The sequence below is a fragment of the Globicephala melas genome, chromosome 20 (genome assembly GCF_963455315.2).
Source record: "Globicephala melas chromosome 20, mGloMel1.2, whole genome shotgun sequence".
NCBI lineage: Eukaryota > Metazoa > Chordata > Mammalia > Artiodactyla > Delphinidae > Globicephala > Globicephala melas.
The window spans coordinates 42,501,509-42,528,874 of NC_083333.1; the positions used below are offsets into that span (position 1 = coordinate 42,501,509).

The 27,366-nt window shown below is 49.2% G+C and overlaps 1 protein-coding gene across 3 annotated transcripts; it reads left to right on the forward strand.

Annotated features, from left to right (window-relative positions):
- Nucleotides 1–434: 434 nt before the first annotated feature.
- Nucleotides 435–27,101, forward strand: PIP4K2B (phosphatidylinositol-5-phosphate 4-kinase type 2 beta). 3 transcript variants are annotated; one of them, XM_060289937.1, is made up of 11 exons: nucleotides 435–715; nucleotides 10,381–10,478; nucleotides 13,094–13,201; nucleotides 13,541–13,637; nucleotides 15,751–15,903; nucleotides 16,792–16,938; nucleotides 17,992–18,030; nucleotides 18,569–18,682; nucleotides 21,471–21,729; nucleotides 22,196–22,299; nucleotides 22,951–27,101. In XM_060289937.1, the coding sequence occupies exons 1-11, from the start codon at nucleotides 557–559 to the stop codon at nucleotides 23,029–23,031; spliced, it is 1,359 nt and encodes a 452-aa protein (XP_060145920.1). In that variant the 5' UTR covers nucleotides 435–556; the 3' UTR covers nucleotides 23,032–27,101. The 3 variants fall into 3 exon arrangements, with proteins under 3 accessions (XP_060145920.1, XP_030696062.1, XP_060145921.1); XM_060289938.1 differs by having other exon boundaries at nucleotides 575–715; nucleotides 13,120–13,201; XM_030840202.2 differs by lacking the exon at nucleotides 13,094–13,201 and having other exon boundaries at nucleotides 436–715.
- The last annotated feature ends 265 nt before the right edge of the window (nucleotides 27,102–27,366 follow it).

A 27,366-nucleotide genomic window follows, 5' to 3' on the forward strand; every position in this document is an offset into this window, starting at 1 on the left:
CCTCCTCGCATTCCCGCCCCTCCGCCCCTCCTCCCCTCCGGAGCAGTGGCGCCGCCGCCATCTTGGCACGTCAGGTTGAGGAAAGAGCCAAACGCTAAATTTTGGGGCCCCGAACAGGGAGACCCTCTCGCGGTAGACAGCGAGACCTACCCAGCCCTCCTCCCCTCCCCGCTCGGCCGCGGGGCTCTGAGGCGCGCGGAGGCCGGCTCAGTTCCTGTCAGGCCCGGGAAGGAGGAGCGGGCCTGGCGGCCGCTGCCTCCCCAAAACGGGCGATACCACCCAGGCGGGGAGGAAAGGGCCTGGTGACTGCGGGGCTGCTGCACCGCCCGGGGGCGGGGTGCGGAGCGGGCCTGCCGGCTCCCTGGGGCGGGGCGAGAAGGGCGGAGCGTGGGGCGGACGGAACCACCGGGGCGGGGTGGGGAGGTAACGGGACGGGCGCGACCATGGCGCGGTGAGGGAGCGGGGGTGGGGATCGGTCCGGGGGAGGCCTGGGACCGCTGGCTTGTGTGCCGTCTCGGACGCCCCCCCTTTCGCTGCCGCCGCCGCCGCCCCGGGCATGTCGTCCAACTGCACCAGCACCACGGCGGTGGCGGTGGCGCCGCTCAGCGCCAGCAAGACCAAGACCAAGAAGAAGCATTTCGTGTGCCAGAAAGTGAAGCTATTTCGGGCCAGCGAGCCGATCCTCAGCGTCCTGATGTGGGGGGTGAACCACACGGTAACCAGCTCCCCGGCGCGCGCCCCTCCGAGCGCGGCCCCGCGCGTGCTCACGCCCCCCGCAGTCCCGGGCCTTTGCCCGGCGGGCCCCGCCAGTGACGCCTGCAACCCCTTGGCAAGCCAGTTGCACGCCCACCCCACCCTTGCACGCCGTCCCGGCCGGGTGTGCCTCCCCGCGCGCCACGCGAGGCCTGGTGTCACCGTCGGTGGTATGCCGTCGCGTCGTTCCCTCCTCTCCAGTCCCTCAAGCTTCCTGCGTCTGGCTTCGAGCAGCTCCTGGAGCGCAGAGGGAAGGCCTGGGTGGGGTGGAATGGCTTTCATCCCTTCTTCCTCTCTTCTCGCCTCACCTCGTTTGTTGCATTTGTTTTCCCCCATGTTCCTTATAATTGGCTGCCTAGCTCACTGTCCAGTTGACAGGGCAGGTGGCACTGGCCTGCCTGAGTATTCCTCTATTTCTGGTCGTTTGGTTGGTGTGACTGCTCAGAGTTTCCCCATCCTCCAGACCTCCTGGCCACTGACTGGAAATCCTCCTTGGGTTTCCTTTTTTCCTTCTTGAACGAGATGTATCAACTGAAGAAGCACAGGCTTCCTTGGACCACAGACACTTTACCAGGGTCTTCCTGGGTTAGGGAGAAGGGAGAATGTAACCATTTGAGAGAAGGTGAGGCCTGCTTATGAGGACCACTCATAGTAGAAATGATGTGTCTTCCTGAATACTGTGGTGTTCTTGTCAAAGATGTTGACTTCTCAGTTACTGAGCTTTCTACTGTATGGTCATGGGATGTGATAATGGACAGTGATTAAGGTGAGAGAGAGGTTTCCTGGATCCTTGGGGTGTTTTGAGATTGGCCAACAGCTCCTGTTAGGAAGTTGGAGCCCCGCACAGTGTTTGATCTGGAGGACTTCGTTTGTGTCCTGTTTGTTTGGGATCTTCTTTCTCTTCCAGCCACTTGCTCCTTGCGTTCTGACCATTTCATTGAGTCCCTACACCGGAAATGAGAAGAGGAAGTAAGAGGACCTGAAATGCCAGCTTCACCAACTAAAAGTTTGGAATGAGAAAAATGAAGCTAATGGCTTGAGTTTCCCGTGAATATCAGTTCTTTAGGCTCCCTGACTTTTCTGAGCACTTGAAATTGCCCACAAGACCAAATGATGACAAAGGGGCGCAGGGCCAGCAGGACTTTTTGCTTTGCTTTTCTAGAAGAGCCTCTGGCTGGAGATTGATGAACCATAGTCTGAGCCGGGGTTTTAGATCCTTACTGCTAATACAGAAGTGCACATGGGGGTCTTGGGCAGGTTACTGTTTTCAGTAACCCCACTGAGGTGGACATCCTGGCCAGGGTAGGGAGAACCGCTGGTTTAATGCCTAGACTTCTGGGAGCTGCTTTGATTCAGTAGTCCAGCAGCATTTGTTGCCACTGCTTCCTGCTGCCTCAGGGGTCATCTGACAACATTGCAAGGGAAACTGGGTCATCAAAATGTGAACCCTGTGTCCCTGCCTTGAAATCAATCCTTGATTTTGTTGTGCAGCTTGTTTCTCACTAGAAAGCATCCTGTCTGTATGGAGAATTGGTAGAGGTCTGAGAGTCAGGAATGTTACAGCTAGTCGTAAGGGACTTCGGGCCCCTTATTTTATACGTGAAGAAATGGAGGCCCTGGATGGAGGATTAGGTCGCCTGTGGTTACAACAAAAGACGCAGCTCGTTGTCCAGTACTGTGGGCTGTGTTGGCCAATGGTGGTGCTTGAATAGGAGGTCTCGTTTTCTTTGCCTCCTTTTCCTTGTCCTGCCTCTCATCCAAGTGCCAGGACAGATGGGAATTATGGTCTTGTTAGAGAACCTGAATGTTACGGTCAGGAGTGTGTGCCTGTGCCTGCCAGTTCCCAGGAGTGTATGTGGTGCTTGGTTTTCTGATAGGCAGGCAATGAGTCTCTGGCAGATGAAGAGGCATCTGTGATTCCTAGTCACCCTCTAGTTTTGCTAACTTTAAGAAAGTTTGTTTGAGAGCTAGCTGGGAAGGCATTGACTTTAAGCAAGACCCAAGCCTCTGGACATAATGAGCGAACACCTCAGGGGGAGATGCACTGGGCACCACTGCCCTGGACAGGCCGAGCTTTGGAGCTCAGTTAGTCAAAAGTTTTCTTGCTTTCGCTTAGCCTGCAATAAGGTCTAGGACTTCGTGGGTCCCCTTGGGAAATGGAGCATCTCCCCAGAAGACTATAAAATCTTGCAGTTCTCAAGGGGGTCAGGACCACATTGTTTTGGTGGATTGATGGCCTTTCTTGGAGGTCACCTTCCTTCAGAAGCCCATCGTTGCAACTTTTTGCAGTCTAAGTTTTCAGATACCACCTTTTCTTTGATTCTTTAGTTTCTCACCCATTTAAGCATTTAGGCTGTGACGGTCTATGGTTGATGGTATATGAGACATGAAGGATGGATATGTCTTTATCTGTAGTACAAGTCAGTTACATACTCTCTCATGAGGTGGTTGGTTTACTTCTGGGTGGAAAAAGAGGCCTTTGAACTCAGTGTTGTAACAGGAGCTCCTCTTGTGGACAAGAGATGCAGCCCCTGGACTTTGCAGAGGAAGACTGTGTAGGAAACAGGGAGAAAAAAATCAGAAGACTTTGGATCTGTCAGGGGAGAACTAATAGAGAGAGAAAACCAGAGTTTTAGTGAATGAAATACAGCCCAGAGGGTCTGGAGTTAGGGAAGAGGTGGCTTGGGAGAGGGGTGTGGAGACCGGAGGAGGCAGACCTGGCTTGATAACCTGTTGGCCATTTTAGGAACCGGGTATGTATGAAGCCTCATCCCAGTGATTAGAAGGAATAGGGGAAGTTGATGGTAACTATGTTTAACTATTTGGAAAGCTGCCTGACTGGTTCTTCAAAGTGACTGCACCATTTTACATTTCCACCCGCAGTGTGTGTGGGTTCCAATTTCTCCACATCCTGTCAACACTTGTTATTGTCTGTCTTTTTCATTACAGCCACCCTAGTGGATTTGAAATGGTATCTCATTGTGATTTTGATTTGCATTTCCCAGATAGCTAACAACGTTGAACATCTTTTCATGTGCTTATTGGCCAGTTGTATATTTTCACTGGAGACATATCTATTAAGATCCTTTGCCAATTACTTTTTGCCCATTTTTAAATTGGGCTGTTTGTCTTTTTATTATTAACTTGTAAGAGTTCTTTATATATTGTAGATACAAGTCCCTTAGCAGATACATGATTTGCAAATATTTTATCCCATTCTTTGGGTTATCTTTTTTACTTTCTTTTTAAATTAATTAATTAATTCATTTTTGGCTGTGTTGGGTCTTTGTTGCTGTGCGTGGGCTTTCTCTAGTTGCAGCGAGCGGGAGCTACTCTTTGTTGCAGTGCATGGGCTTCTCATTGCAGTGGCTTCTCCTGCTGTGGAGCATGGGCTCTAGGCACGTGGGCTTCAGTAGTTGCAGTGTGCAGGCTCAGTAGCTATGGCTCGCGGGCTCTAGAGCACAGGCTCAGTAGTTGTGGCGCACGGGCTTAGTTGCTCCGCGGCATGTGGGATCCTCCCGGACCAGGGCTTGAACCTGTGTTGCCTGCATTGGCAGGCGGATTCTTAACCACTGCGCCACCAGGGAAGCCCTTTTTTACTTTCTTGATGGTATCTTTTGAAGCTCAAGTTTTTAATTTTGATAAAGTCCAATTTATCTATTTTCCTCTGGTTGTTTGTACTTTTGGTGTCATATCAAAGAAGGGTTTGCTTAACCCAAGATCGTGAAGATTTACTCCTATATTTTCTTCTAAGAAAAACTCAGCGTTTTCTAAGAAAAACTCTTTTAGTTTTAGCTCTTACATTTAGATCTGTAATCCATTTTGAGTTAATTTTTGTGAATGGTGTGAGGAACAGATTTATTCTTAAGTCTGCTCAGTTCTCTCCCACATTCTACCCCCATTCTGTCCACACATTTTCTTTGCCTAATGCAGACCCAGAACCTCCTTTCCCTGCCTTTTTCTCTTTTCCTGCTACTTTAAAAATCTTTAGTAAATAGGGGCTTCCCTGGCAGTCCAGTGGTTAAGACTCCACGCTTCCAATGCAGGGGGCATGGGTTTGATCCCTGGGAGCTAAGATCCCATGTGCCGTGCAGCGTGGCCAAAAAAAAATCTTTAGTAAATATTCCTGCTCTAGTGAAGCCTTTGGATGAATTTGTCCTTCAGCACACCTTCCCACCTCACAGAGAACACTGGGGACTCAAACAGGAAAAGAAAAACCAAGGTGTAAAAAGGAGGAATAAACCCAGGGGTGGATTTGTTGGCACCTGTGGCTCTCTGTTCTTGCCCCTTTTCTTTCTGGAGTTTCACATCTCGCTTGGACCTCCTTGGTCTCGGGAATGTGTTCCCCAACACGTCATGTTTTCTGATGGTGGCAGGTAACAAATGATTGTCAGTGGTGGCCAGCCCATTGATGAGCCACCCACAGAACCCTGGGACATGTCAGGAAGCCTGCATGCCCAACGCGCGCCTCCTGGGTAGCAATCCCTATGAAGGTCGCAGAGGGAAGTGGAGGCTTCTGGAATCAGAAGTTCACCGGACTAGAACTAGTGACTGAATTCTCATGTCCAGTAGGATCAGCACAGGGTAAACCCTCTGCTTCTAAGTTGTTTCTCACTCAGCTTGTTTAGCCTCCTCATTATTTATGCTGATGGCTCATAGAGTTAATCTTGTGGATAATCCAAAAACCACTTACATGATGTGAGATACAACACATTTACCATCCTAATATGTTCTGTTTATCGTGCTACTCCAATGAGTTTGCATTCCGCAAGTGCACTTCTGCTGAAGGTGAAGGAGGTTGGCCGAGAAATGTGCTAGATAGTAAAGGAAAGGCACGTCTTCCCGAAACATTGCTTTAGTCACAACCTTTCATGCTTCAAAGCTTTTGGTCACTCTCCTTTATTCTCCTCTCCCTGGCATTTAAGACTCTTTACATTCTGGTCATAGCCTCAGTAGCTAACCTTAATCATCTTTCCCATCTTCCAGGCCATGAACCTTAGGCATGGTCACAGCAGCTTTGCTATCTCTTTTTCTTTTTATCCTAGTGTTAGCCATCTTTCAGTCCCCCTTTTCTAGCCATCCATCCCTCCAACCAACATTTATTGTATAACTAATTGTGCCAGCCATTCTGCTAGGGACATAAAAATGGGTAAGGTAGTCTCTTCCTTCTAGGGGCTCACAGTCTAGTGGAGAAATGAAACATGTAAGCAAACAATAACCCAGGCGAATGTGATATTTACGATATAAAGATGCACATGGGAATGAGTAACTAGTTCAACCTGGGGAAGACAGGGAAGCTTTCACAGAAGTGTTATTTAGTGAGATCTTGGCTGATTCTGTTAGCTTTATTCAAGCTTCTTCTAGTCTTGCTGCCATAGTCTACTACCTGAACTATTGTAATAGCCCCGTAAATGGTCTTGCTGCTTCTTACCTTTGCCCTGTCCAATCCTTACTTGATTTTGATTTCAGAATTACCTTCCTGTATCACCCATCTGATCATGTGAATTCCCAGACTTAAACCTGAGAGGACTTAAACCTGAGAGGACTTCCCATTGCCTGCAGAGTTAAGTCCAAATTTATCATATAGTGGACAAACTAAGTTCAAATTCAGGCTATGTCCCTTAGTATAGCTTTGGAGTAGTAATTTTTCTCTCTGAGATTCATTTTCCTTTTCTATAAAATGAGCATAACACTTTCCTTGCAGATTATTAGGACAGAGGAAAGGAATGGAAAACACTACCTTAGCCAGGGTAGCTGCCCATAAGAAGGATTGCACAGCACAGTGTAACAGAGCCCAGGTTTTGGCACCAGCAGACCTGGGAGCAAATCCTGACTCTACACATATTGTCTGTGTGACCTTGAGCGAGGTGCCTTGAACCTTTTGCAAAAGGCAAAATCAGATTAATAATAATTAATGTGACCATTAAATATTAGAAATATAGAATAGGATATATATGTGAGATATATATAATAATATAAAGCACTGGCCACTTACAGACATTCCATAAATAGAAGCAGCTGTTATTTACTAATATTGATAATATGTGAGGCTGCTCACCTGTCTTTCCTGTACTGTCTCCCTCCACTACTTATTACCTCTGTCCTACCCTGCCACTCTCCCCCCGCCCGCCTACCTAAAACGGGCAGTATACTTTTACAGCTCTGAGGCTTGTTTCTGACTGTTCCCACAGCTGGGATTCCCTTCCTCGGGTTTTGTGTTTTGTTCCTTTTTTTTTTGGAGAACTACCCTCGTAGGCCTTTCTCACGGGTATTTCTCTATAGCTTCCTCTAGCCACCAGCTCTCCCATGCCCAGGCAGAATCAGTCATTTCTTAAGCTACTTTTCCGTCTACCTTTATTCATAACTCTATAGCACTCATCACGTTGTATTTGTTATTTGTTATCTGTCTTCCCAGGTAAACAGAGACCATATCTTTTCATTTTTGTATCCCCAGCTTCTGGCACATAGTAAGGCTACACTGAGTAGAAGTTAACTGAATAGAAGTTTGGCAGAGTCTGAGCCAGATCAGGAAAGACCTTAATTGCTAGGCTGAAGGAGTTAAAACTTTACCCTGAGGTTGGTGAGGAGCCGTGGAAGATTTTTAGGCAGGGTGTAACGTGATCTTGTTGTGGGTTCTTCCAGTGTCAAGTGCTCTTGGCAATACCAGGAGGGGCATTAGGTTCCGTTTCTAGCCTGAGGTGTAAGGGCTGGGAGTCTGACTCTGACCATATTAACCTCACCCTCCTCTGACATGGCTGTTCTGTTCACCGTCCCTGTGTTCTCACTTACTTAAATGCTCCTTGACTTCCAGATTTACTGTATCATAGGTTTGTGTCATCTCCCGGATAAAAGGATAAGCCTCCCACTTTTGTGTGCACAGTGCACACAACGCTTCCCTTGCTGCACACTCCCTTCTCCCTAACATAAAATGAAGCATGTAGTAGGTATTTCAGTAAGTGCTTGTTCAACTGAAATTGAATAGAACTCTCTGGGGATGTAAAATTTAGCACAACGAAAAAAAAGAAAAAATAGTACAGCTGATCCCTAGAGTGAATCATCTGCGTGTGGCCCAGTGGAAATGAGGGTGCGTCTACGTAGTTCAGCTATATGAATTGTTCAGCAATATATCATCTGTTAGAAATTCCTATAGTCAAGAATAGAGATGAATTGAGAACTAAAAACTGACCAGCTTACAACTATTCAAACTATGCTGCACTTAGAATTACACAGAGAATTAACGAATGGAACATCCCTGAATAGCTCTTATTAGAATAATTCATCCTGGCTAAGGGGCAATTGACCCCTCGCAAGCAAGTGTTTTAGTCTTTCCTAGTTCTCCCAGTAACAAGCCCTGGCCATGGCATAGAGTCTGGATTTTAGACTAACCCAAATCAATCAGTAGCAGATACTAGAACCTTTTGGTATAAAACCATATTCTTTGAGCCAGTGATATGTTCTTTCTAGCATGGTGGAATAAGCTAGAAAAGGCAGAACTTAACTTTTTTAAACTCTCAGAGCCAGACTTAATATGCCAGGAAAAAGGAAGTGGGACAGCTACAATGAATTGTTTCTATTGGCAGAAAAATGATGCGAAATGGTTTCCTCTCTAGTCGCTCACTAAACAACCAGCTTGCCCTGTGAGCACCCCCTGGAATGGTAACTGGCAGAACTTTTTTTCTGTGGCTGTTGAGCCAGTGGTGGGCATCTCAGACCTGGATGCTGGGAATTTTAAGTGTACGATTTGAGGACTTTAGACAAAATGATGTACTCATGTAGTCATCATCCTAAACAACATATAGAACGTTTCTAATAGCCTAGAATTGCGCCTCTTACGTCCCTTTATAATCATCCACACCCCTCACAACCCAGGCAGCCTCTTACTGGATTTCTGTCACTATAGATTCTAGAATTTCATATAAATGGAATCATACACGCTGTACTTTTACGTTTATGCCAGTCAGTTATGCCAGCAGTTTATTGTCTCTGCCCCACTGCCAACTTACACTGCTACCCTACGGCCCCTCCCCATACACATACACTCCTATGCCTTCCTTCATTTCCCTGTGAGTAAATTGAGTTTTTCACCAGTTCTAGGAAGGTATGGTTTCCCCAGCCCAGTTACTACATTAACTTGAACTTCCTCCATCCTCTGACATTTCTAAATAAAAAAGGTTTGGAACATGAAAGGAGCAGCAAATTACATGGTATTTCCCCCCATTTATGCTCCTGGAGGAGTCCTAATGACTAGGTTATTCCCTCACTGCCACATGGGGCCTCATTGAGATAATAGGATTTGCAACGAAAGTATCCAGGAGACACAAGACTGTGCTCCCCTTGCCCCCTATCCATTAAGTCGGGACTAAGGTTTCCTCTCTAAATCCTGAATGCATTAGTGGCAACTGGGTTGAGGGTCAAATGTCAAATACTCTGCTGTGATGGGAGAGGACATCTGCGGCTAACTAGACCACTAATTGGCTAAACTGGGGATGGGGAAGGGCAGGAGCTGCCCTCTCAGCTCTGCACCAATGGGAAGCCAGTTCCCTGTGCAGCCTCCAGCTCCCTGAAGGGGGGATGAAGGACAATGAGAAGGTTTGTTTGCAGTGGGGGCAAGGCACCCTCCCGCATCTCCCCCAGTTCAGCACAAGAGAGGACATGGCTTTAGGGCCTGGCCCTGCTTTAATTAGGAGAGTAAGAACGAGCCAGTGGCCAGATGTCTACCTCTTCTGCTCACTTTAAATTTAATCCTTTACTTTGGAGATAAGAGTTACATACCCACATAAACCCATCCAGCTTTTTTCTTGCCCCAGGCTGATTTCTTGAGTGATCCCCAATTGTAATGAAGATGTTCAAAGCCCTCAATTAATACTCACATAGGTTGGGTGATATTTATTCATAGATCCATGTATTATTGCATTTGATAAATACATATATAGTACCTGCCATATGCAAATTGTGGTGCCAAGTACCATGTGTGGAGCCTACAAGGTCAGTTAGATGATCTTTGCTTACAAAGATCAGTGATAGGATCTTGCCTAGCTTATAGTCAAGCAGGCTTGTGAGGTTTGTAAGCATTAACTGCAACGTGAGGGAGGCTGTGAGATGGCCAAAGGATGGATACAAACAATGCTTCAGGAATCCCGAGATAGGAAAGAACATTTATGGTCTAGAGAATCATGGAAAGCTTCATAGGGGAGGTGCCTTTTGAGCTGGACCTTATCAGGTGGAGAGAATTTCAGTAGGTAGAGATGAAGTTGGGAACTTATTTGAAGAAAAGAACAGAAATAAAGACAAGGAGGGGGGCTTCCCTGGTGGCGCAGTGGTTGAGAGTCCGCCTGCCAATGCAGGGGACACGAGTTCGTGCCCCAGTCCGGGAAGATCCCACATGCCGCGGAGCGGCTGGGCCCGTGAGCCATGGCCGCTGAGCCTGCGCGTCCGGAGCCTGTGCTCCGCAGTGGGAGAGGCCACAACAGTGAGAGGCCCGAGTACCGCCAAAGAAAAAAAAAAAAAAAGACAAGGAGGGAATCCATGGACATGTGTTTGGTGAGATGGTGGCATCCACGGTGTAGCATATTTTCTCTCTGAGGCAGGTGCCTTGGCTGAGAACCTCACTTTCCCCTTGCTTTGCAGATCAATGAGCTGAGCAATGTCCCTGTCCCTGTCATGCTAATGCCAGATGACTTCAAAGCATACAGCAAGATCAAGGTGGACAATCATCTCTTCAATAAGTAAGTTGCCTGCTGAGTGGGCTCAGGTTTTGTGGCAGTTCCTTCCCTCAAGGCAGAGAGCTTCCCAAACCTCACCGTGGTGAGGACAGGCAAGCACCTAGCAGGGTGTGACAGCAACACCTGGCTCACAGAGCTGAAAAACTGGCTGGGAAAATGCATTCATTATGTGCCTCTCCCCCTTGTGCCGTCCTGTCATCTCAGTCCTTTATCAGCCTACCTCCAGTGTCCCTCAGGGCTTGTGGCTCAGCCCAGAGTGATTCATCTAGGGCCAGTTTAGTTAACAGTGAGCTGCTCGGGAGCTGAGGTATCTAGTACGAGGCTGACAGCAGTGGCCCTATCTTGATCTTAGTCTGAGGCAAGAAGCTGCCAGGCATGTTCCTGGCCTGGGATGCAGCCAAGCTTCTTTCTTTCCAACTAGCGTGTGAACAACAGGCTGAGCATGGTGCCCAGGGGCGCTATCTAAAATCATTCTTCCCATTTTTGCTCATTGTGGCTTCTTGGATTAACACTGGTGTCTTTGTCTCGGACTTTGATGGCGCAGCTGCCTCACCTGGCACAGTTTGGGGCTTGCTGTAAGCCCTTTAGAGGCCTTGCTTTTTCATCCTCCTGTGGGTCACCCAAGGAAATATTTGCAGCTCACACTCTCTTCCTTTCTGCATTTGAATCCTGGTTCCACTCTCCATTGTCTCACCGTCTCCACCACCTCACCAGCTGGGCTCTGTCACCCCACCATTCCCAGACTGTTAGCCCAGAGGAGAAGCTTGATTTGAAAAAATCCATTAGTGGCCTCTCTCTGCCATAGTAAGTAATAACATCATATTCTAGAAGCTGTCTGTCTTCATAGCTGCTACTTGCTAAGTGGCCACCTGTATAGAAGAAAAACTGTTTCTCCTCTACTCTCACATCACTACTCACTTCTAATACCAAATGTGTGTGTTTCCCACACATCAAGCAATTCTGTAGGACACTAACTAGGTGTCCTACAATTCAGTTCAGTTCTGACACTCTCGACCTGGAGTTAGCATCAGGTCTCACAGGTTAAGGGCTGAGTCCCACAGGACTGCCCCTCCACCCCGCTTCGGACCCCAGTCTCCAGTCCAGGTTGTCACCTGTGCTTCTGACCAATTTGCTGTAGCTCAGAGGTTCCCATGACCCTCCCCCTTGGGTTGGATTAATTTGCTTGAGTAGCTCACAGAACTCAGGAAGACAGTTTACGTACTAGATTACCGGTTTTTTATAAAAGGATACAACTCAGGAACAGCCAGATGGAAGAGAGGCATAGGGCAAGGTATGTGGGAAGGGGCAGGGAGCTTCCATGCCCTCTCCAGGCACACCACCTGCCCCAAACCTCCACGTGTTCACCAACCTGGAAGCTCTCGAACCCTGTCCTTTTGGATTTTTATGGGGACCTTTTTATGACAGCGTGATTGATTAAGTCGCTGGCCACTGGCGACTGATTCAGCCTCTAGCCCCTCTCCCCTCCCTGGAAGTCAGGGATATGGGACTGAAAGTTCCAACCCTCTAGTCCTGGTTGGCTCCCCTGGTAAAGAGCACCCATCCTTAGAGGCTTAACAAAAGTCACCTCATTAACATAAATTCAGGTGTGATTGAAGGGGGTTTGTTACAGATAACAAGACACCTTTATTACTCTTACCACTTAGGAAATTCCAAAGATTTGAGGAGCTCTGTGCCAGAAACAAGGACAAAGACTAAATATATATTTGTTATTATATCCAGTATCACACCATCTAAGGAAAGAGAGGCAGTGCTACCCTGTGAGGCAGGAAAGGGGATTGTTCTGTGCCAGAGGTCCGGGCTCAGGTGTGGCCATTATTGTACCAGGGTCCATGGTGTCCACCACATTGACATCTTGGCCTAAAGTGGACATCCAGTATCTTTATTTGTTTTTTCATCTTTCTTGATTCCTTTTGTCTTTTCAACAACTGTTTACATGCTAGTTATAAGACTGCAGTGCTGTTTACTAGAAGATCAGGCCCCTGCCTTCATGAGAGGCCACTGCTTTTTATTTCCTTGAAGTCTACCATCCTGGAGTAGTCAGAGGGACATATTTCTTTTTTTTTCCCCTCAGTTTTATTGAGATATAATTGACATACAGCACTGTGTAAGTTTAAGGTGTCCAGCATAATGATTTGACTTACATACATCATGAAATGATTGTCACAATAAGTTTAGTGAATAGCCATCCTCTCATATAGACACAGAATTAAAGAAATAGAAAAAAAATTGTTTTCCTTGTGATGAGAACAGAGGGCCATGTTTCTGAAAGGGAGTTCCCAAGCAGGTTGACTGTTGTCAAGATGGAGGATTTGGAGGAGGCATCCCTTCAAGGTGATCTCCTTCCTCCTGGGAGTCTGTGGATTGACTAAGGAGTGGGGAGGACGTAGACTGCTGCCAGCAGCCAGCAAACGAGGCTTCATGGAAAGATGGGATCCCAGTCAGTTGACTGAGGACCTCTTCAATCTAAAGCACCCTCTCCTTCCATCCCAGTGGAAGCCAAGGGCAGGACTTGCTGGGTGTAACCATCTTCAGGATGTATTGATAGGAGCATCTCCAGAGGAGGGGGGTCCTTTGATGAGAAAAGCCTTTCCCTTTAGCAGTCAGACTGACGTTTACCTCACAGCAGCTCTCCACACGCGGCACCTACCTGCAGCAAGTACAGCACTTGTGAAGCAGGGCCAACACTCAGTCTCACTTCTCTGCAGGTAAGGTTCTTTTTCCCTTTAATGTAAATTTTATTGAAAGATAGCATGTACTCAGAAAAAGTACACAAATCATAAGAATACAGCTAGATTAATTTTTACAAAGTATATACAAGGAATGTGAGGTTTTTAAACTTTTACATGCTCAGAATCACCTGGAGTATGTGTTAAAAATGCAGATTTCTAGACTGACCTCGAGAATGCTGAGGGCTTAGCAGCCTACATTTTCAGTGCTGCAGATTGTTCCGATCCAGGTGACCTGTGGACCACACTTTGAGAAGTCCTGGTGTATGAGTTAGAGGAATAAGAAGTTCACAAGAACATGTCTCTGCTTTTCCCCAGAGAGAACCTCCCCAGCCGCTTTAAGTTTAAGGAGTACTGCCCCATGGTGTTCCGAAATCTCCGGGAGAGGTTTGGGATTGATGATCAGGATTACCAGGTATGGGGTGTCTTTGCAAAATCGTAGGGGTTAGGGAGTGGAGGGGGGTCAGGAAGCCACGGGACAAGTAGGGAACCAAACGTGTCTACTGTTCTTGTGCTGCGTCTTCCTGTCATGTCTCACTCCAGCCCAGGCAGTCTTTCTCCAGTGTTGGTGGGCTCTTGGAGGAGTGAGGGCCTTAGAAGTGCTTCTCATGATGCGTCACAGGCTCAGGCTCCTCTCCCTGGGAGGGAGCACAGTGGGAGGGAGAGGGGTCTACGGAAGCTGCTTCATTTTAGTCTGACATTCCCAGTCTAGGCTGAAGAACCCTTCTCCTTCGTAGTTTGACTTAAAAGAGAGAATTATTGCCAGCGGGAGATGAGGCCTCTTAAAGCTGATAAGACAGATTATAAAAGGAAGACTTCAAGGGTAGTGTAACTTCTTGCCAGGTATGAGTGCCACCTCCTAAACTCCCCTGTCCTAACGTTGGGAGGGGGGCTAGGCATGGCAGGGCAGCTGCCCCCTTCGGGGGGTGATCATGTCACAGAGGCCTTTGGCCTACTGGGAGGAATCAGTCCCAATATCAGGGACATTCTAGTCTGACTCATTGTCTGGGGCTTCTGTTACTTCTCCACCCAGCACCTTCCTTGGACTTCCTCCCCTGGCAGACAGCCTGGTGGTGAAGGTGGGAGAATTTTCCACTTCACTTGTGCAGCAGTGAGAAATACAGCTGATTTTCAGTTGTCTGTTGGGGGAAAAAAGGAGAGTACAGCCTAGTGAAATCTAAAATGCATGCTCACATCTTGTAAGATGCTGTCATTCCTCCCATCCCGCTCCCAGGAAGTCTTTCACAGAGTAGATCATGAGAAGCAGGGTCTCCTTCTCCTCTGTCCTCCATCCAGGGGGCCTCCTTAAGAGGAGGGTGAGGGAACGTGAGAGGAGGAAGAGATGCCAGAGACTTGCACAGTCAGGACCAGCCGTGTCCAGGAGGTGCTGGGAGGGCCTCCAGCCCCTCCTATTGGGACCAGACCCTGAACTAAGTCATGCCCTGATTGGAGCATGAGGTTTTTGGAAAACTTCTTGCCATTATTGGCAAGGTTGCTCGGGTATCTTCCTTCCATGGTGGCTCTTTCCCTTCCCCTTGGCCATCTAGCCACATCCTGTATTTTTTCTCTAATAGACTTTTGGGCAAATAATGGTGCTCAAGACTGAAATAGGGGCAGGGAAGATGGTGTTCAGGGAGGGGACTCTCTGCTCTTAGACTACCAGTGACTTAAAGAGACAGGAAATGCTGCCTGGAAATGAGGCAGGGGTAGAATTATGCTTGTCAACCCTCTGTCTTGTGACCTCCCGAAGGTCTTTTCCCAGCATCTGCTCGGTGAACACATCTCTTTGGTTGACTCACACCTTCCCCTACTCCCTCCCCGCTTGAGGCTTCTCCTGCCTTCTGATCCTAATGGGAATGGGCCTCCGAGAAGGAGCAGGGACAGAGCTAGAAAAGCTCCCCGGATCTGCCTCGTAGCTCTGCAAAGACAAACAGGAGTCTGAGGTCAGGGGAGAGGTGTTGGGCAGAGTGGTGAAGACCAGCTTCCTGCTTTGGGAAAGGTTTTCCAGCATGAGGGTACATACAGGAGATAAAGATGACTGTGTCCACTCCTTCTTTATGCTTGACTTCTTGAATATTTCCTAAGCTTTGTCTTCGTCACCCCCAAGAGACTGGGACAATCATCTCATGTTGCAGGTGAGGAAACTCAAGAGTAGAGAAGTTCCGTGGCTCACCCAAGGTCCTATTACACGTGAGCATCAGGATTAGAGCCGAGGCCCCTAACATCTGAGGCCGAGTTTTAGTTTTTAGAGCAAGTTCTCTAGGATCAGAATGAAAAGAAATATTTCAGTCAGTCCTCTTCCCATCCCAGTCAAGGATTAGGAGCAGGTGGTAAGGAACAACCCTTGTCTCTCTTATGGAAGACTTTTTGGGAAAGATGTGAATTTCCCATGAGAAATGGGGTGGGTAAGGTCCCATCTGTCTCAGTGTTGTTGGCCTTAGAGCAGTCTGACCCGTAAGAGAAGACTCAGAATACAAGTCAGAATCTTCATTCCCCTCCCAAGACCAGCTTTTGTCTTGGTCCATCAGAATTCAGTGACGCGCAGCGCCCCCATCAACAGCGACAGCCAGGGCCGGTGCGGCACACGTTTTCTCACCACCTATGACCGGCGCTTTGTGATCAAGACTGTGTCAAGTGAGGATGTGGCTGAGATGCACAACATCTTAAAGAAATACCACCAGGTATGGTGAGTCAAGAGCCTCAACAGCAGAGGATGGGTTGGTGGAAGAGGGAGAGGAGCCCCCGGTAGAGCTTCTTGGGGAGGGCTTGGTCCTCTTTGGTAATGGCAGGTACCTCCTGATAACCAAGCACTTGCCCTCCCCCAGGGCCGTGTTTCTGTGAGGTGAAATGCCTACTTGAGAAAAAGAGAAAAGAAATGAAGGCACGTTATGGATGCAGGCCCAGTTGAACAGCTGTGTCTCGTCAGAGTTGGAAAGTTTTCACACTCTGGCACCTGCCTCATTTCTTCTAAAAGAGGTCCTGTCGGCTCAGCAGGGCTGCTGCTTTTCCCGCTCCCATTCTCCTCTCATCTGGAACTTGCCCATGAGAAAGGCAGGGAGTGCCTGTCCGAAGCCTGCCTGGGTCTTCAGGGAAAGCTGGCTTCTCTCTGGCCACCTGAGAGGTGGTGAAAGGGACTTCTGGTGTTTCGGGAGTTACAGCAGAAAACCCTGGGGCCTGGCATGGGCGAGAGCTTTGGGTACGAAGCCATTCAGTTTTCCCAGGCGACCCCATCACAGCCCTGCCTCTGCATCCTCTCTCTGCCCTTTGGCTTTCCCATTTCAGGCTGGCAGAGAAGATGCAAGTCCTAGATCAGTGATTTTCCTGCAGAATCCCAATCGGATGAAACCAAAGGGGCTCTGCACTGCCTGCTCAGCCTCTCCCTCTGCCTTGCCGGTTAGGGGTGGTGGCGGCTGTTACCTGTTGTAAGTCTGAGGAACCCCCATGACTTCACAGAATCCAGTTTGGAAACCACTGGTCTAGAGGCTAGAATCCCAGGGAGCATGTTAGCCCAGGAGGAGCCCCGTCCATCCTGGCACCTTCACCTGTTCCTTCCCTGCCTTCCTTTCTAGTTCATAGTGGAGTGTCACGGCAATACCCTTCTGCCACAGTTCCTGGGCATGTACCGCCTGACTGTGGACGGCGTAGAAACCTACATGGTGGTCACCAGGAATGTGTTCAGCCATCGGCTCACTGTACACCGCAAGTATGACCTCAAGGTAAGGGGCCCTGTGTTTCCCAGCTCTGTGGCCTCCCTCTCCCTGAGGCTTGGAGGGGCCACGACTCCAACTTCCACATAATGGGAAAGCCGGAGTGTATGTTTTCGCATGGGCAAGTGGCTCTGGAGTTGATGTGCCTAATTCTTAGGAGCCAAAGGCTGTCTCAAGTCCAGGTGACAGTGACAAGAGGTTATTGAAGCCCCCAATGTACCATATTTATGTAACAATTGATGTTTTTCCACCCCTGTCAGGGGGATGTGCACACAGAGGGCAGCAGTACGGGGACAGGCTGTGCAGACGCAGGCACCCTGGCAGCTGTCCAAGCCCCATGGACTGACAGCACAAGCACATTTCTAGACACGGACAGAAACACACGTGTGCCTGTGAACCACAGCACTCCGTTGTTCTTGAACCTGGCTTCCTGACTCCTGTCTCCTCACACCACTCTCCCTCTCTCTGCTGCGGCTGCACTGGTTTCCTTTCCGTTCCTGCAGTGCCCGTGCTCTCCGCCTCCCCAGATCTCACATAGGCTGCCTGTGATCTTTTCTCTCCCTGCCCTTTTCTCCACCTCCACCTTCCCCCACCTAATTACGTCCTACTTAACCTTCCGAGCTCGGCTCAAAATCAGTTCTTCTAGGAAGCAGGCTTTGGCCACCGCCCCTCCCCAGTCTGGACCCTGCCCCTGTACTACATGCTCTCAGAGTCCTGCCTTCTCCCCTGTACCACTGAGCACCATTGGAATTAATGGATTAATTAATCGTGTAACTCCTGCTTACTGTCTGTCTCCCCTGTTAGAAGGAGAGTTCCTTAAGGGCAGCGACTGAGTCTCTCCATTCAGCCCGATATTCTGAGCATGTGTCTGGTATATAGTCAGAGCTCTGTAAGCGGTCTGTGACAGAGGAAGTGAACAAGTTGCTGCCTCCTGGCCCCTCTAGGAGTCTAACCAGCCTACTTGAGTTCACCTGCTGCCTCTCCCTAAAGACCGGTGCATGTTTTTTCGATCAACGGAATTTGCCTCAGCTGGACTCCTCCTGATGGCTCTTATCCTTTCAGGGTTCTACTGTTGCCAGAGAAGCGAGTGACAAGGAGAAGGTATGCTGGGGCCTGTGCTGATCACTTGTGGAATGGGTCGCTGGGAATCAAAAACACCTTCTGTTGGCCATCCTGTCCCTTCCTCTGCTGCCGCCCCAGCCTAGTTCCCAGACATGCGGTCTGTTGATGTGAAATGCTGTGTCACTGAGCTTGTGTCTGTCCTCATCCTTGGCCTAGGCCTTGGTCTCCAGCCTTTTCCGTTGCCCTTGCTGGGTTCTTCGTAGTCCTGGAGGGCTAGCAGTTTCCATCTCAGGCCAGCCTGAATCCGTGGGTGGCTGGCTGCTTGAGCTCTGAGGTAGTCTCAGGGCTCAGCAGGAAGTCCTTTGGTCAGTCCTCATTGTCTGACTCGTGCTACATATTTGCCATCCCTGCCTGCCCGAAGCTGGGACTGTAGACCCCTGGACTGAGCTGTTGATTTGGCAGCTTGGCCACCTTTGTGCTGAGGATCCTTTCCTTTCCTGTACCATTGCCCCCAGCAGAGGACTCCTTGGGGTGAACAAATCAGGCCACCAGCCTAACACTGCTATTGCTCTCTCAGGCCAAGGACTTGCCAACCTTCAAAGACAATGACTTCCTCAATGAAGGGCAGAAGTTGCACGTGGGAGAAGAGAGTAAAAAGAACTTCCTGGAAAAACTGAAACGGGATGTAGAGGTATATATTTACCCTCGTTTTTACTTTGGTTAAACAGGACCTCCTCTTGTCCCCAGAGCAGAAACCTCTTTAATCTTAAGAAAAATTGAATTCACCACTTCCCAGGAGTGTAGACAAGAGGAAGGGTGGTGATTTGAGCCATGTAGGTAGTTATTTGCATCTAAAGCTAGTGCAAATGTACATTCCATTTGGGGGGACACAATTTGTGCCAGTAGAACGTGTGTAACTCGGTTTGGAGTGCTTTCCCTCATCTCTTCTCTAGTCTGTTCCAACCCCTCTTCAAGCTTCCTTTCTGGTGGTGTCCCCGTAGTGGAGGGGGCATCCAGCTGTCAGAGTGACAGGAAACCAGCTGTTAAGATCTGCCAACCGTGCCTTTCTCTGGCTCTGATTCTCCACTTACCTAGCAGCATTCTGGTTGGAACAGGACTTCCTGTGGAGAAGTTCCTTTGGGGAGGACAGGTGGTAAATAATGAATGTGATATCTGATAATTCAGTGTCTCCTATTTTTTTTTTTTTTAATATTTATTTGGCTGTGCTAGGTCTTAGTTGCGGCACACGGAGCTTCATTGCTGCGTACGGGATCTTTAGTTGCGGCATGTGGGATCTAGTTCCTTGACCGGGGATAGAAACCGGGTCCCCTGCATTGGGAGCACAGAGTCTTAGCCACTGGACTGCCAGGGAAGTCCCAGTGTCTCCTATTTTAATCAGTTGGGAGCCTGTTCATTAAAACCAAATTCTATAAACTTCAGCAAATGTTTTATTTTTTTTATTGTGGTAAAATATGCATAACATAAAATTTACTATCTTAACCATTTTGAAGTTGAGTGGCATTAAGTACATTGACATGGTTGTGCAAGCATCCCCACCATCCATCTCCAGAACTTTTTCATCTTCTCAAACGAAAACTCTGTACCCAAGAAACACTAATTCCCCATTCCCCCTTCTCCCTTGCCCCTGGCAACCACCATTCTACTTTGTGTCTCTGTGAAATTGACGGCTCTAGGAATCTCATATAAGTGGATCATACAGTGTTTGTCCTTTGTGTCTGGCTTATTTTCACTTACCGTAATGTCTTCAAGGATCATCCATGTTGTGCTATGTGTCAGAATGTCCTTCCTTTTTGAGGCTGAGTAATATTCCATTGTATGAATATACTACATTTTGTTTACCTGTTCATCCATTGATGGACACTTGGTCACTAGTTAAGGTTAACTAATTAATCTAGTTTCTAGTCTCCAGAGAAACAGAATAGGGTGTAGAGAGATAGGTAGATGTTTATTGTAAGGAATTGGCTCACATAATTATGGAGGTTGACACGTCCCAAGATCTGCAGTTGACCAGCTAGAGACCCAGGAGACCTGATGGTGTAGCTTTAGTCCAGAGGCCAGCAGGCTTGAGACCCAGGAAGAACTGATGTTTCAGTCTGCATCTGAAGGCAGGAAAAAACTGATGTCCCAGCTCAGAGGCAGTTAGGCAGGAGGAGTTCCCTTTTACTCACAGGAGAGTCAGCCTTTTCGTTCTTCTCAGCCCTTCGACTGATTGGACGAGGCCCACCTACTTTAGGGAGAGCAGTCTGCTTTACTCAATTTACCAATTCAAATGTTAAGCTCATCCATAAACACCCTCACAGACATATCCAGAATAATATTCGACCCAATTTCTGGGCACCCAGTAGCCCAGTCAAGTTGACACATAAAATCAACCCTCACACTTGGATTGCTTCATTGTGAATAATGCTCCTGCGAACATGGGTTTAACAGACTTATTTTTGTTAGTAAGCTTTACCTTAACCACCCCCTACTACGTTTGTGCTTTTATTCTGACATTTGGTTTGTCCAGAGTCTTTCTCCTCCTTTTCCTCCTTTTCTCCCTGCTCTGCCTTCAAGAAGAATTTAAGGCAGTCAACACAATTCATTTGGGACACTGGTCCCTTCTCCTTCGGCCTTCAGAGGGCATTGTCCAGAGGTGCTTGCAATGGTGCCCCTCACTTTTCTTTCCTGAGGAGATTCTGCTGATCTCCTACCACTGGGGCTTCTTATGCTTTTAGTTGTCTTCTGGGCCTGTGCATAGAGCCCCTCTGGTCCTGTTATGATTCTCCGTCTAGTCAGTCAGACAGTTTCCTGCAGTGCTGCAGGTTCATTTGTGACCATGGCAGGATGCCTGGCACATGGCTGATGGTGGCTGCTGGCTAGTTCACAGAGGACTTGGACCAGTGGCTGTGGCGTCACATTAGTTAAACTGGAATGCCAGTTGGCCATTTCCATCCTGTATCATTCCCACGCTCTTTGTTCTTCTCCAAGTCATTGAGTCCTGGCTCAGGAGGCTTAGATACCATCCTGCCCCCAGCACTTGCTACATGGATGAGAAAGGTGCAGTGCAGCGTTCCATTATCTCTTTCCTCCACCTCACCTCACCTCACCTCTTGATCCCAGACAGAATCGGCTCTTCCCTCTTCCTGCAGTGCTCCTTCTACTTTTACTCCCACAGCCTCTGCCTGCCTGACTGCTCTTCATTCGTTGGGTCAGGCTCAACTCCTTTCCTCAGGGAGGCCCTCTCCCCTCTGCCGTCGACTCCCACAGCTCCTCGCCCTTGTGGAGTGACTGTCTTCTCCATTAGATAGTGAGCTCGTTGAGGGCAGAGGCTCTGATGTCTTATTCTCTGCTGTATTTCAGAATGGGAGAATTAAGTTGAAAGGAATGCCTTTTCTCTCCTTTCCAGATGCCACTTTGCCTCTCCAGATGTCCCTTGTAACCTCTTCCTTCCCTCTCTCCTCCCCCCACGCCCCTAGTTCCTGGCCCAGCTGAAGATCATGGACTACAGCCTGCTGGTGGGCATCCACGATGTGGACCGGGCAGAGCAGGAGGAGATGGAGGTGGAGGAGCGGGCGGAGGATGAGGAGTGTGAGCACGACGGGGCGGGGGGCAGCCTGCTCTGCTCCTACGGCACACCTCCGGACAGCCCTGGCAACCTCCTCAGCTTTCCCCGGTTCTTTGGTCCTGGGGAATTTGATCCCTCTGTTGATGTCTATGCCATGAAAAGCCATGAAAGTAAGTAGGAACCTCTGCCTGCCTGCCCTGCCCCCAGCCCTCATCCTACCCGCCCTCCCCCTCTTCAGTGGGCCTCCATCTTAGTAACTGCTGACTTTGGCCCCTTTCTGCCTCCATCCTGGGTCACCAGCAGTAACGCTGTCTTCTGGGGCGCTGGGGTCCTTCTCTGTCAGGCCTTCCTTCACCTCTTTGCTTGTCCTGGATAGCTGAGGCCTGGTTTGGCTCTGGTTCATGGGATGGACAAAGCCTCCTAAACGGTGTCACGTCAACCCCACAGGGTGGCTGTGAAGATCACATAAGATAAGAGCTATGAAAGCTTCTAAGAAGAACTCCATGGGTCATTCCTTTCCTCACATTCAAAGTGATAGGGATGAATCTGGGTGTCGTATCTGGAGGGTTATGGACCCAGCTGCTTTCTGCTCTTCTCCCTGCTCTTCCTCCTTTCCTGCTTCCCCTCCCGCTTCAGGTGCCCCCAAGAAGGAGGTTTACTTCATGGCCATCATCGATATCCTCACGCCGTACGATGCTAAGAAGAAAGCTGCACATGCTGCCAAAACAGTGAAACACGGGGTGAGTCCTTCGTGTCTCCATCCGGGCCCGGGGGTGGGGCCTCAGACCCCCGGGGTGAGTCCTTTGTGTCTCCATCCGGGCCTGGGGGTGGGGCCTCAGACCCCCAGGGAGGCCTCCTGCTCGAAGGGGATGCTCTCGTGGCCCCTTCTCCCAGGACAGGGACCAGGAAGAGCAGCCCGCCTGGTTGCCTTGTGTTCTTTCTCCGCCATCTACGTCCCATCCCCTCCCTGCAGCTGGCTGATATGCCCAACTTGCTTTGTTCTCTGGCTCCTTCCCCCAGGGCTGCTGGGCATGTCATGCATCTTGTTGACCGCCAGTAATAGCCTTGTTTACATGCCCACACTGCTCGCCAGAGGCCTGTTTCCGCATGGGCTTCAAGCTACTGTTCTCTAAACAGGGGCCCCCCAGAGCTCTGGGGCCCCTCTGCCGTCTCCCCATTGTCTTGTTCCTGCTTCAGTGGGAGCAGCCCTGGGATTGTGAATCAGAGGAGCGGGGCCAGGGCACTTCTGAGACATGGGAACCATTTCTCAAGGTGGCCTGCCCAGTTGGGGGCGGGGGGCAGTATTCAACTCTAACGTGGAGCCAGAGGCTCCTGAATACCCAGGCCCCTCCTAGGTACAGCCTCCTGATTAGGGCCTCTGTGTATTACAGGCGGGAGCGGAGATCTCAACTGTGAACCCTGAGCAGTACTCCAAACGCTTCAACGAGTTCATGTCCAACATCCTGACGTAGTTACCCTCTACCTTCAGCCAGAGCCAGAGTGCTGGATGTGGGGTCGGGGATTGGAAGAGGGAGAGGGTGTTATTTGGGCTGGATGGGAGGGTGGGGAGCAGAGTGGCGGGTAGGGGAGGGCTTTAGCAATGCGACTGCAGCCTGTGACACTGGAAGAGACTAGCTGGAGAGGAGGGGATGTGCTGTGTGTGCGCGTGCTCACAGGATGTAACCTCACCTGCTTACCCTTGATTTCCCCCCCATTTGACCCAGGTTAAAAAGGGGTTTCCTTTTTGTTACCCTGTTACTTTTTAAGATACCTTGGGGCTAGAGATGACTTTGTGGGTTTATTTGGGTTTTGTTTCTGAAATTTCGTTGCTCCAGATTTGCTATTTATAACGATGTATGTCATCACCCTATCCACCCTCCCCATCCCTGACCTGCTCTCACTTCCCTTCGATTAGAGAAGCACCCATAGACCCAGCGAAGGGTCCTCTCAGAGCAAAGCGCTCTGGTGCCACAGGAGAGGAGGTTAGACGCCTCTGCCCTCCCTGCTGCATTTGATCTTGTCGAGGTTAACTTTTAACTTCATGGAGTATTGTGCACAGCTTCCTCCACTTTTTCAGCCTCAGCTCCAAGTGAAATGTTACATGATTCCTCCATCTAAGTGCTGTTCTTCCCGAAGGAACACTCCAGATCAACATCAGGCATCTTGGATCAGAATCAAAGATCTCAGAGGGGAGTGAGTTCATCCTCATGGGATGGTAAGGGGTCGGGGGCTGCTGGGCTCTTGAACAGCTGGTTCTCAGAGAACCCCATGATCACCACCCAAGCTCCTGGGCTCTCTCGGCCCCTGGAGTTCAGATGTCTTCTCTGTAAAGCCTCCCACTGAGTCAAGAGGAACTAGAAAGCACCTTTGGCTATAACAGGACCCTCGTGCTTATTAAACGGTTATTTCCCCTTGGGAAAGCCCAGCAAAGCTGTTGAGTATCGAATGAGGTCCTATGCCCTCCATCCATTTACTTCCTTCTGACCTTCTCCCAGGCACTCTCATTTGTAGGTGAGCTTTTTAGTTGGGGGCAGATCTCCATGTGCCTGGGGTGCTCCTTGCAGAGATACCTCTTCAACCCCCAGGGCTGCCATGTAGGTAATCTGACTCCCTGTGGTTTGTCACCTGGATGGTTGTGGCCAGCAGGGAGTGGTGCCCCCCACCTTGGAGCGTGGCACCCAAGCCTGAGGTTGCTTCTGAGCCACTTGAGGATCTGACCTGGGAAATCCAATTTGGAGGCTTGATGTGCGATTCAACCTGGCCCCAACCTTGGATCTGGTTTTCCTCGATGGCCCCCCAGACTTTTCGCAGATCTGCCACCCGCAAGCCTCCTCAGGAGTGGCATCCTGCAGCTTCCTTCAGGATCTCTACCCACCTTCTGAGCCGGCTACCTAAGCCTCAGAATTGTGTCCTTCTGCGATGCCGTCAGAGCAGTCTGGTCTGGCTAGGAGAGAAGACAGCCCTGTGTTGGGGGAGGTACATTCCTGCGTCTTCTCACCATCTCACCAGGAACTGGGGTCTTGGGATGAGACACGGTAAAACCTGTAGATAACTCCGCAAATGGAAGGAAAGTGTGTGGAACCATTTTGAATGAATGGATTGGTTTCCTTGGCTCCCTGCAAACCTGGCCAAGCTCAGCTTCTGGAGCAGGAACAAGCACCATCTCTGTGCCCAACCCACGGTATTTAGGTCAGGGAGGAATGGAGACCGCATTCTTGGACTCTACTGGGGCTGTTGGAACCCTTCTGGAAGAGGCAGACAGGGGCCAAACAACTGCCCTGGCCCCAGGAAGGGGCTGTAGGTAGCTCTGAACGTCAGCAGCAAGACCGCGAAGTGACCGGAAGAACTTGGAACCAAGTGGCTCGTGGAGAAAACAAATTTGACTTAGGAAGGGATTAGTAGGAATAATGTTTGGACTTGATTTCCCCACCTCCTAATCAAGAATGAAAATTTGGATCTGCTCCTAGGCGAGCCCAGCATCTCCCAAGCTTTTCAGGCTGTCCTCTTGCAGCCTCCACAACCTTGGGCTCCCTCGGCTTCCTGCATTTGGTCTGCTGATCATGTCGCCATCATGTGTACGAAAAGTGTAACCAGTTGTGTTCAGTTGAAGGTGAGCTACCAGGTATCTAACTTCTTTAACATCGAGTTTTTGTGGGCTTTTGTTTTTGTTTTGTATATTGTTTACATTTTGAGAGGTAGCATTCTGTTTTAAATGCTCTTTTTGTTTTTCTAACAGTATTGTTGACTGGGTCAAAACATTTAAGCTGTGGTTTGGTGGATTTTAAATTTTGTTTAAAGCTCATTCTCTGTGCTATCTTCAAAACCTTGGGTTTGGTCCTTTAACTCCTTTGGCATTCAAATGTTTAAAAGCTATTTATCTGGTTTTATACAAGTTTTTTCTCTTCTTTTTGTAACGATGAAGATGTTAAATTTGGTTTGCAGTCTGAATGTAGAGAAAGTGAAGTGATCCCCAAACCTTTGTGTTTTTTCTCCAAGTCCCACCATGCCCTCTCTGGGCAGGTGTCTGAGGGAAAGTGACTACCCTCACCATCACTCTTTGGAGCCATGAAGAAAAACTGAATGGTCTTACGGCATCCCAGAATAATTTGGTCTCCCAAGAACAAAGGCATAAGAATAGAACGTGGCTGACTGGGTGAGGCCTGGATGGGGACAGGGCAGGATTTTTCTCCATTCTCTCCCTCTGCCATTTAACCAGTCACAGCTTCTCCCGCCCTGCCCCTCTTCTGAAAGTCTATGGCTGAGAAAACTCTAGTCTCCCAGGTCTCCCCACCAAAGTAAGGGGTTCTCTGAAAACTCCACCTAGACCACTAGAAGGCGGCCTTTGGCCCTTGTTCCTATTAATGAACCACTGAGTCTTTGTCCCCTAGTGCAAGCTCATTCCCTGTGCCCTGCAGTTTGGGGGTTATGGGGCAGGCTAGGAAGCCAGCAGTTCCAGAAGCACAGCCTGAGGCAATGCTCGATGTCTCCTTATCTAGCTCAGGGGTTACTGGTCTGTGGGATGTGCTATGAGTCGCCCCTGTGGCTGCTCTCAGTGGCACTCCCTAGGTTCCCTCCACAGGCAGCTCGTCATCCCTTCTCCCTCTTCCTACTTCTGTTTCTCTTGCCTGTGCTTTAGGCCTCAAACAGGTACCCTGGTAGCGCTCAGGGCTTGGGACTACATACTCCTGCCCTACTGACTTTCCCCTCTTCACAGTCTGCCAGGGCCTGCCCCAGGGAGGTGGACCAAAGACCCAGGACTTTTCTCAGTAGCCAGTCCCACCCTCCTAATTGTCTTTTTACCAATTCAGGTTGGGAGAGAAGAAATTTCAGCAATCCCCAGCATTTGAGCTACTCACGTGTTAGGGGCCAGAAGGGACAGTGTGTTTAAAACAACCCTTAGGAAGCTCTGGCCTTAGACCTGTGGCTCCCCCAGTACCAGAGACCTCACTTTTTTCTGGCAGAAATGTGGGGAGGAGGCTCCAGCCTGAGCACAGGAATCAAAGGGAAAACATTCAAACTGCCCCCAAATCTACCAGCCATCTGCAGGCGGCTTTGTGACACAGCCCTGGCCTTCTCCTGAAACGTGCCACTTATGAAGAGTGTCTCCAGAGGGACGAGGAGAATCGGCTGTCCCCGGCGGGCAATCCTTTGGAGGCTGGGGAGGAAACTTCCAGAGAAGCCCCTTCCCCTTACTCAGAGCCATTTTGGGAGGAAGTGGGAACCAACAACCTTTGGGGGAAGGCCTGGTGTGGCTCAGCACACCCAAGCATCAGGTCGGGTCATTGTAATAAAAAAATGTGAATGAAGTTTAGATTCAGCTTTTGGGGGAGCAGGATAAACGACCACCCCACCATATGTGTGTGACTTCTCAATTTCCCACTGCAATTTCCATTTTTTTTAAATAGGAATTTTCAACCCCCTGTGCTTGTCTAATGTCTGCTCGGAACAGTTCGAGACCCTGTTACTGTTTTAAGATGCATGCATGTTAAGGTGAATCTCCAACCCGAGGAAAAAAATAAAATTCAAAAAAGGTTTGTGTACACACCTGTTATGTATGAGTCCTTCGGAAATAAGCCTTTTATCTATCTTTTTCATAATTAAAAGGTTTTGGTCCCAGTGTTAGGGGCTGCTTGGGCTAAATCAGGGTATGGCTTGAGTTTGGGGAAAGAACAGTCAATGACTTTGGTCACCCACTCTCAGATGCAGTTAATAAGCAATGGTTAAGAGCACAGGCACTGGACCATCTGCCTGTCAGCTGCCATTACCACACTCGCTGAGGAATGGACCAACAGCCCCTCACTTCTCCA